The following is a 10,999-nucleotide window of genomic DNA, read 5'->3' as shown; positions in this document are numbered from 1 at the left end:
AGTTCAGGCATCTATGAAAAAAAAAAATGAATGGCTAACCATTGAGATCTGATATGTGACAGATTGAGACACTAGGAAATGAATGGAGCAGCAAAATAGAAAACAGCCTAAACTAGGGACTACAAGCAACAAAAATTTGTTAGGAAGAAACATGTTATAAAATCAACTCAATTACTTAGGGCCTAATAATATGGATTACACAGAGATTTTCCTTCCTTTCATTGTCCAGTTCATCTGCTGGGTGATTTCTTTTCTTATGAGAACTTTCACCAAGTACTGATGGAAGAAGGGGGATGAGGGGCAAGTAATTAGACTAAAAGATTAAAAACCTTTTTGGTTTATCTTTTAGTTGGCTAATTATTGCTTGATGTGGGAAGTGAGAAGGAAGATTGTAAATATTCTGTCGTCTCTAGAAATTGGAGGTTTCTTTTCTTGTATAATCTTTTCCTCTGTGTGCAGGTTTCTTGGGAGCCTCCAGTCACAGCGAAGGTAGAATCTCGAATCCTCTTCTTCCCCTCCAAAAGTGTGGAATTGCTGGACTTACGATCCACAAGACGTCTTCTCCTTGACCGAATCCAGAACTAACTTTTCAGACTCTAACTTCTCCTTTTATCCTCCCAGGGAATGGGCTTGTGGGTACTCCAGGGGCTTTTGGGAACTACTTACAACCAATGAATTTGCTCCTTTTTAAGGTGTGTAAACTCCTTTTCAGAAGTTTAAAAGTGTAACCTTTAGTTCAAAAGGTGTGAACTCTGAGCTAGAGAATTGCCAAGTACCGACTTATCACTTAGTAAGAACCTAACAGAAGATGATGCTCAGATGATATTTGAGGAATAATGATTTCCAAACTACTTCTGTCCTCTCACTCTCATCTCTAGTCTTCATGATGAGAAACTGATTGTAAATTCAATAAAGTTCCTATTAAAATGATGAATGAACTATGTAAGAAAAGAGTTTATCTTTTCTTTTATTGATTGCAAACTGAAGTGCCTAATAATATTCTTTACTAAAATCCTGTTTGGCTTGCAAAGCCCTTTATAACCTTATCCCTTCCCACTTATCCAATTCTTCTTACACCTTATTCCACATAGTCTACTGCCCAGCGTATTGTTCTCACAAAACACTCTATCTCCTGAAAATGGAGTATTATCCCCCAAGGGCCAAGAATGCTCTCCCTTCTCCTCATCTCTGCCTCCTGGTATCTCTGGTTTCTTTTATATATTAACTAAAGTTCCATTTTCTGCAGGAAGTCTCTCCTCTCCTTCATCCTAGGGCCTTCCCTCTGAGACCACCTCCAATTTATCTTCTAAATATATATGTGTGTGTATATATATATATATATATACATATATATATATATATAGTACATTGTTATTTTCATGTTGTCTCCTCCATTAGATTGTAAGGTCCTTGAGGGCAGGAATTGTTGGGTTTTTGCTTTGCTTTGTATTTAGCATAGTGTCTGGCACATAATAGGCACTAATAAATGTCTGATGACTGATTAATATGTCTTAAGGCAGTCCTTATGACATCCCAAAATTCAGAATGCTGATGTCCTTTTACCTGATCATACAGCAAATTCACAGCGGTATGGCAATCCATAAGCTCGGAGTCAAGGGATGGATCCATATACCTGAATAATTCAAAAGCAATAAATAAATTTCTGAAACTTGGCTGGTAGAGAGCAACAGAATATAGAACATGGATGAATAATTGCTTCCTCAATCAAAAAATCAAATTCATGAATATGTGGATAGGAGTTGGGGGATGGTGGAGAGAAAAAAAAGGAGGGGAGACTAGAAAGAGGCTAGACCTTTCTAGATGTTTAAAAAATAGAGCAATATCTCCATCTTTTTCATCCAACAATTTAAAGTTGCAAAAATAAGAAAGGTCCTGACTAGGAAAAAAAATTAGGAGTATAGGATCATTAATTTGGAGCTCAAAGGGACCTTACACAGAGTTAGGTAGTACAGTAGTTAGAGAAAGAGGCTATAGTTCATGAAGACCTGAATTCAAATCTGGCTTGGCACATCCTAGCTGTGTGACACTGGGCAAGTCACATAACCACTGTACAATGAGGATAATAATACCATCTACCTCCCAACATAGTGAGGATAAAATGAGATAATATGTGGAAGCAATTTAGTAACCTTAAGATACATAATTAATGCTAGCTACTATAATCAAAATTATTAATAATAATAACTAGTTCATATGAAAATATGCTGTAAATCACTGATTACAGAAATGCAAATTGAGGCAACTCTGAGATACCACTTCACACCTCTCAGATTGGCTAAGATGACAGAAGAACGTAATCATGAATGTCGGAGGGGATGTGGGAAAATTGGGACACTAATACATTGTTGGTAGAATTGTAAGCTGATCTAACCATTCTGAAAAGCAATTTGGAACTATGTCCAAAGGGCTATCAAACTGGGCATAACCTTTGATCCAACAGTGTCTCTTCCAAAGAGATTATAAAAAAAGGGAAAAGGACCCACGTGTGCAAAAATGTTCATAGCAGCTTTTTTGTAGTGGCAAGAAACCGGAAGCTGATGGGATGCCCATCAGTTAGAGAATGACCATATAAGTTAGGATTTATGAATGTGATGGAATATTATTATTCTATAAGAAATAATGAGCAGGCTGATTTCAGAAACATATGCAGAGACTTACATGAATTGATGCTAAGTGAAGTGAGTAGAACCTAGAGAACATTGTACACAGCAAAAACAAGATTATGTGATGATCAACTGTGACGGATTTGGCTCTTTTCAACAATTGGATGATTCAGGCCAATTCCAATAGATTTGTGATGGAGAGAGCCATCTGCATTCAGAGAGAGGGCTTTGGGAACTGAATGTATATCACAATGTAATATTTTCATCTTTGTTGCTGTTTGCTTGTTAGTTTTTTTTCTTCATTTTCCCCCTTTTTTGATCTGATTTTTCTTGTGCAGTATGATAAATGTGGAATATGCTAAAAGAATTGCACATATTTAACCTATATTGGATTATTCGCTTTCTAGGGAAAAGGGGAAAGAGAAAAATATGAAATACAAGATTTTGCAAGAATGAATGTTGAAAACTATCTTTACATATATTTTGAAAAATAAAAGGCTATTATAAAAATAATAATAATAAATAGTTCAATGACCTCATTTTACAGTTAAGTAATCTTACAACCCAGACAGATGAAGTGATCACATAGGCAATAAGTAGTTGAACCATGTCCTCCCACTCCAAATACATTTATTTACCTTTTTCCCTTCAAGAGTCATAACTTCAAAGATGGTTTTATTGATGCTGATATTCAGTAAGGAAAGTCAGTATGCCTTAGTGAATAGAGAGCCCACTTTCATGGCATGTATCATCTTTGTTATCCTGGGAAATTCCCTTGTCTATGCCCTCAGGATGCTAATTTCATAAATGGCAAAGTAGTTGCTGATCTTACCTTGGAGATTTCCTCCTGGGAAATTCCCTAAACAAGAGCTTTTCAAAGTATGGTAAGGGACCCATAAAGTCAAAACTATTTTCATAATAACACTAAGATAGTTTCATTTCTAATATAGGAAATATAGATCATAACCAACATAAGCAAAAGCTCTTTGGGGTCCTCAATAGTTTTTAATAGTGTAAAACAGGTATAAGACCCAAAAGTTTGAGAATTGCTACTCTAGACCAATTAAATCACAAGTCTAACCCTTTCACTATAACATGTAATAACAGGAACTCATTGAAAAACAAATTATTTCTGTACTTCAAGAATCTACGTTTTTTTTTTTTTTTTTTTTTTTTTTTTTGATGAGGATGCTTCCTCCATGGGTGCAAATAGCAATATTCTTTATATCTTAATAAATGGGTTTTATTAGCTAGATTTAATTTCCCAACCCTATTCCAAAACCCATACCACCTGATGATGGCCAGATCTTTGGTAATGAGCTTTTTAACATTTAGCTTGACTGTTTCTCAGAAGAAAGATATGCAGTCTACCAGTTCTTTGAGATATGCGTGTTAAGAATTGTAACATTTGCATGCTTCTTTAGAGTAAAATCCATTTTTAAAGACCATAGAATTAAGAACACAAGAAAAGAGCATTGAAAAAATGGAGACCATTCACTCTTTATCTTTCCTCATCTCATATCTTTCATTTCTTTTCCCCCACTATTTCCTCCTTCATTTCTCATTCACCTAAAGAGGTTGCCCTTCTCTTTTCTAAACCAGTTGCTCTACCTGCATCCTTGGTCCCATCTTTCTGCTCTTCACGAGAAGATTTCCCCCACTTTCTTTCTTTAATCTTCCATCTCTCCCTGTTATTAGCTCTTTCCCTGATGCATACAAATATGCCATATTTTCCCCATCCTTAAATCAAAGCTTCTTCAACTGCAGGTTGCAATGGGATTGATAATTAAATGTGGGGGTTGTGAAAAATTCGGCAACAGTAAAAAGTATCAACTTTTTCACCAAGATTTGATTCTTTAAATAAAACTAAACAAGCACATCCATCTCATTAGTCTGGAAATTTGCTTTCATCTTTAATAAATGGTAAAATTACACACACACACACACACATACATATATGCATATATATATATAAAAGAATTGTTTTAAAATAAATTTCATCATGATTTATTATTAGTAAATGTTTGATTTGTATATCTATTTTTAAACATCTATATATTCAGGTCATAAAAATGTCATGGGTAAAAAGGGCTTGCAAATGAAAAAAAGGTTTAAGAAGCGCTGCCTCAAATAAACATTACTTGATCTGACCACTCTCACTATTATCCTATATTCTTCTTATCTTCTTGGCTAAACTGTTTTAGAAACTGTCCACACTGGATGCTTAATTATCAGTCCTGGGGCACCTAGGTGGCTTGATATCTAAAGTACCAGACCTGGAGTCAGGAGAACCTCAGTTCAAATATGGCCTCAGATACTTACTAACTGTGTAGCTCTGGGCAAGTCACTTAACACAATTTCCTTCAAAAAAAAAATATCACCCTTTAATTATCTACCATGTCAATTTTCTTTCTCTTAAGTGTCCCCTTCCTTCATAAATGCAAATGACTTTAAATTATCTTCAAGATTCAGTATGAAGTCCTCAGTTTATGTTTTAGCATCTAGACTTTAGCATCTGACCCCTTCCTGCCTCTGTAGTTTTCTCATACTTTACTACACCCAGCTACACTGACCCACTCACTAGTCCTCTCACTGATCTCCAACTTTGTGCCTTTGTCATCCCTCATGAATAGAACTGTCTCCTCACATGCTTCTCAGCTTTCCTAGCTTTTTCAAGATCCAGATCAAATCCCACCTTCTGCTTCCCTGTCACCTTCTACTTATACTGTCTATAGCTTGTATGTATATTACATATTGCATGCTGATTCCTCCATCACAATGTGGACTTTTTGAGTTCAGAAACCTTCTTTTTGCTTTGCACAGTGCTTAAAGCATAGTAACTACTTAATAAATGCTTGTTGACTGACTGATAGAAATCTAATAACTGATAGAGAACTAACTAAAAGTGGGAAAATCAGCTCAATGTGGTTTCATTTTAGTCAAGGTCAGTCTTGAAAGTCATTCTAGTGTCATAAAAAAAAATTTTTTTATCTATTGCAAAATGAAACCGTTTTCAAAATTATTGCAATCTCAATGAATCAACATGCCAACATAGCAGTAATCAAAGCTAATTGATCTGCTGGTACATAAATTTAACAAAGCCTAAGGAGGAGTATTTCCACAATATATGTCAGACTACATTTGGAGTAATGTTATTTCCATATGGATATTCCACTTTAGAAAGGACATTACCAACCCAGAGAACATTCAGAAAAGGGGAAAGAGAAGAGTGGAGGGTTTCAAGATCATGGGATATAAGAATATGTTGGGATGCTTGAACTGAAGAAAAGACTTAGGGAACATCATAGCAGCCTTCAAATACTCTAAGATTTGGCAGCTAGATTAAAAATATAATTTGGAAATGTTTGACAAAATAACTAAAAACACAATACAACACAGATAATATTAATTTGTGATTTTTTCTGTCAATGTGTGACCAACAGGAGTTTCTTTCTATTTGAATCTGACAGTACTGAGCTGGTACATTCACAACTGGACTGAGGAGCTAAAACAGGTGTTCTTTGCTCTCTGGTATGATGGGATTTCTTTTGACATTTTGAGGAAATCTACAGATTCCTTTTACAAAAATATTTTGAAATGCACAAAATATATCAGATTACAAAGGTAATCAATTATATTGAAATTAGGTTGTAATTTTTATGAGCCCTCTAAAGCTTGGTTGCTTTATTGTTTAGAAGTAACTAAGTGGTGTAGTGAGCCTGAAGTCAGGAAGAAAAGAGTTCAAATCCAGTCTCAGTCACTTCTCCTCAGTGTATCCCCAGGCAAGTCATTTAAGCTCTCAATCTGCTTCAGTTTCCTCAAATGTAAAAAGGAGATTAACAATAACACTTACAGGGCAGCTAGGTGGCCCAGTGGGTAGAGCACCAGCCTTGAATTCAGGAGGACCCGAGTTCAAATCTGATCTCAGGCAGTTAACCTCCTAGCTGTGCGACTCTGGACAAGTCACTTAACCCCAGCCTCATATAAATGCTTTTTGTTGTTCAGTCATTTTTTTCAGTTATGTCCAACTTTGTAATCTCATTTGGGATTTTCTTGGCAAAGATATAGTGTTTTGTCTTTTCTTTCTCTAGCTCATTTTACAGATGAGGAAATTGAGGCAAACAAAGTTAAATGACTTGCCCAGAGTCACACAGTTAGTGTCTGAGGCCACATTTGAATTCAGGTCTTCCTGACTCTATCCACTGCTTATCTACTGTGTCACTTAGTTGCCCCATATAAATGCTGTTATTATTATCATTCTCTTTTCTTCCTTAAAATTATCCATCCCTCATAAGTTGTGGATCCAAATCTGGGCAGTACCAACAAAGTAGGCAGAGCACTGAATTTGGAGACAAAAGAATACTACAAGTATGATCTCTGATAAAGTACTTCCACCTTTGTGAGCCTCCATTTCCTCATTTAGGAAATGAAGAGGCTAGACTGGTATTTTCTAATGTTAGTTCTCTGATAATTATATAAAGATTGCTCAGCTATCACCAAGTGTTGTCCTTAATCATGTTATTGTACTCACCACTTTCTAAGTCCAATCTTACAGTTTTCCACTTCTGTACTTTGAAGACTCACATATGGAAGTTCAAATTCTGCCATCTTTTTCATTACTAAAGAGAAAAGCAAGAAAGGAAAATAACTAGTTAAAAGATCCCACAATTTTTCTTAGACTTTCCCATACTATTAAAACCACAAAATAAAATAGTATTACTGCTATTAAAAATAACAACTCTAGTATATCTTGTTTGTATAATTTATAATAATAAATAATTATTAATTTATAAATAAAGAATTAATAATTCATATGACATGGTACATGTTTGAACTAAATCAAACCTTGTTCATCAGATTGTCCAACTAATACAAGCCTTGTTTATTAGATTGTCTAATACTATACACAGAATATTTTAAGTGCCTTAAGGACAAGGATTAAAAAATTTCTTCTTGTATCCCTAACACCTAAAAATTTTAGAAATTTAATAAATATTGGCCAAATTGAACATACCTAGGTTTCAGCAAAGCATTTGTCAAATTCTCTTATTTTGTCTCTGAGAGCAACATAGGGAGATTTGAACTGGATGACAATTTAAGTTGGATAGATTTGGAAGTGGATGACCAACTGAATACAGAATGGTAACAAGTTAAAGTCAGTGTAGCCTGGAGCTTGCTTCTAAGAGGCCATCAAAGTTCTATCCTTGGTCCCATATTAGTCAAGGTTTTTTTTTTTTTTAAGTCAAAGTCTTTGATAAAAGCACAAGTGGCATGTTTATTAAATTTGCAGTGTAATTCTGTTTACTAGCACTTCTTAAGTACTTCCTACACATCATGTTAGGCAATGTTGTTAGCCAAAAAAAGAGAGAGAGAGAGAGAGAGAGAGAGAGAGAGAGAGAGAGAGAGACCATTCTGGCCCTTGAAGGTCTTAAATTTTATTAAGAAGCAATATATGCAGAGAAATTTCCATATATTTATCCATATATTTTTTGTTTGTAAGTGGAGATACATAGGAAGAAATTGTCACACTCTTAATGAGAACGATAGTAATGTTGATTTGATGGACCTGAACAACAGCTGAAAAACTGGGGAAAAGGGAGGGAAGATTCTAAGTTGGAAGTTGGTGAGTTCTTGAGCTTGTCCAATGATCAAGAAAGTGACTGGCCTGAGATTTGGGGCTTGGCTTATTAATCTCATCAGGTCCCATGGGTTCCATTATCATCTCAGTGCTCAGTGTGTATAATCCAATCCTCTGTCCAGAGCTCCTGTCTTACATTACATTTGCCCTTTTCAATATCTTGAAAAGCAGTTAGGTGAAACCAAATAGTTACCTAAGGTCAAAAAGATCCGAATTCAAATTTGGCCTCAGAAACTTAACAGAGGTATGATCCTGGAGCAAGTCACTTAAACTTTGTCTGCCTCCTTTTCCTCATCCGTAAAATGGGGATAATAATAATGCCTATTTCTTAGGGTTGTAGTAGAGATAAAAATGAAGGAATATTTGTAAAACATTTTACAAACTTTAGTAAGACTCCTTTACACTGGATGTTTCCTAGATCAACACATCCAAAAGAGAACTCATTATTATTTCCCTCCAATATACTCTTCTTTCAGACTGTCAAAGACACCTCCATTCTTCCAGGTTCACAGTTTCAACGTTATATTTGACTTCTCTCTTGCACATATCCAGTTAATAGCCAAGCTTTATCATTTCTATCTTTCTATTATTTATTTCTATCTTCCTAATATCTCTCAGGCTCTCTAACTTCTACAGTTGTTACCATGGTTCATCTCACTCCTAGACCATTATAATAATCCTTCAATAGCTTCAAGTCTCTCCCCATTCTAGTCCAGTCCATCCTCTATTCAATTGCCAAAGTGACTTTCCTAAGGCTTGGGTCTAAGCATATTATCTTTCTGTTCAACAAGTTGCAGTATTTCCTTATCACCTCCAGGATCAAATATAACAAACTTTGAATGGCTTTTATTTTTTAAATTCTGAGGCAAACAAGGTTAAATGACTTGTCCAGGATCACATGGCTAGAATGGATTTGAAGGTCTTCCTGACTCCAGTTAAAGTTGTTCATAACCTTTGCAAGCTTCTTGTACTCTCCGCTATACACTACAATTAGAGATGATGATTCTCTTGCCTTTTCTTAAACATGTTTTTTCTTTTTCCTTTTTTAAAATAGTATTTTATTTTTCCAAATACATGCAAAGATATTTTTCAACATTCATCTTAGCAAAACCTTACATTCCAAATTTTTCTCCCTCTCTCCCTCCCTGCCTCTTCTCCAAGACAACAAGCAATCATATAGGTTAAACATTGAACGTACTTTTTCACTGGCTGTTCTACTATCTGTAATCCTCTCCCTACTTACCTCTGCTTCCTGGCTTCCCTGACTTCTTTTATGTCTTGACCCCAGTCCCATTTCTGCAAGAATACGTTCCCAGTTTTCTCTTCCTTACCCAATCTTTTGCACTATATACTTTATTTTACAGTTATTTGTACTCTGCCTCCCCCTACCTTAGACATCAAGCTTTTTGAGGGCAGGGACCATTTTTGTCTTTCTTTGTAACTCCAGCATTTAGCACAGAGCCTGACACATGATAAAGTGCCTAAGAATTGCTTGTTGACTAATTGACTGGCTAGTTATAGGGCAATGAGTTGTGTTTGAACTCCTCATTCCTTAGTCAAGTTAGCTCTGCCACAAGGGAAAATAAGTTACTTCTTCATAGTTTCTCCCCTATTTACAATAAAATTTTGACACACAGCTGGGGGAAATAATAATACACTAGATGACAAAGTTAAGAGCCAAAAATCTTAATAGGCTGATGCTAACAAGATGAAATTGAATAGGGATAAATGTAAATTCCTGAGCTTGGGTTTAAAAAAAACAAAAAATAAAACAAACAAACAAAAAAAAAAACCTGCTCAAATCCAAAAGATGAAGCTATAAAGTATTTTATGTGTTTTCAAAAGACCTAAGGTTTTAGTTAGACATGAGTCAACAATGTGGGTTGCCAAAAAAAGTTAATATCTTCTCAGGCTGCCTTTGAGATGCTTGTGTCTAGAACCAGGCAAGTGAGGTGACCTCGGTCCTTCTCTCAACAGAATCCATAACTTAGCAGTTTTGCTATAATCTGACTGGGACAAAATGTATCTATAGCACTACGTTCAAGATCTAGCCATCCCCATTTTAATAACAATAATAATAACTATTATTATTATTATTATTATTAGCACTTATAGAGTTCCTTAAGGTTTGCAGAGTATTTTCGAATATTTTATCCTCAAAACCCTAGAAGGTTGTTGCTATTATTAGCCCCATTTTACAGATGACATGACTGTGGCTGATAGAGGTTAAGTTTTCTTGGCAAACATACTGGAGTTGTTTTGCCATTTCCTTCTCCAACTCATTTTACAGGTGAAGAAACTGAAGTAAGCACAATTAGGTGACTTGTCCAAAGTCACACAGTCAGTACATGTGTGGATTTGAATTCAGGTCTCTGATTCCAGGTCCAACTAGCTGCCAGGGGCCTTAGCAACCCAGAGACTGTCCTGTGAAGGTTTCAAAATCCCGCCATAGGAAGACATATTGGAGGAACTTGCAGGTGTTCAATGTTGAAAGAGAAGTGAGTTCTCCCAAAGGCTTGGAGGAAAGGGTACATGTAGTAGTTATTTTCCAATATTTGAAGGGTCAGTATGTGGAACAGGGATTTGACTTATCCTTGAAGTCAGGTGGTTCAATAGATAGGACATCAGTTCTGGAGTCAGGAAAACTCCTCTTTGTGAGTTCAAATTCATCAAACAGCCTCCAACTAGCTGTCTGAGGTTCATCTGAATTAAGGTCTTCCTGACTCCAGTCCCAGCA

General features: G+C 35.7%; 1 protein-coding gene across 3 annotated transcripts in view; it reads right to left on the bottom strand.

The window, feature by feature from the left end:
- Positions 1–10,999, bottom strand: part of SNX31 (sorting nexin 31) — a 76,169-nt gene that overhangs the window by 31,047 nt on the left and 34,123 nt on the right. For all 3 annotated transcript variants that reach the window (XM_074268090.1, XM_074268097.1, XM_074268107.1), the window contains 2 exons: positions 7,156–7,243; positions 1,564–1,633 (listed from right to left, as the gene is read on the bottom strand). In XM_074268090.1, coding sequence (XP_074124191.1) covers positions 1,564–1,633; positions 7,156–7,243 — 158 coding nt within the window. The remainder of the gene's footprint in view (positions 1–1,563; positions 1,634–7,155; positions 7,244–10,999) is intronic.

Source organism: Sminthopsis crassicaudata, chromosome 1 (assembly GCF_048593235.1).
Source record: "Sminthopsis crassicaudata isolate SCR6 chromosome 1, ASM4859323v1, whole genome shotgun sequence".
Taxonomy (NCBI): Eukaryota; Metazoa; Chordata; class Mammalia; order Dasyuromorphia; family Dasyuridae; genus Sminthopsis; species Sminthopsis crassicaudata.
Note: the sequence above shows the minus strand (reverse complement) of the source record. Positions and strands in the feature narration are given on the sequence as shown.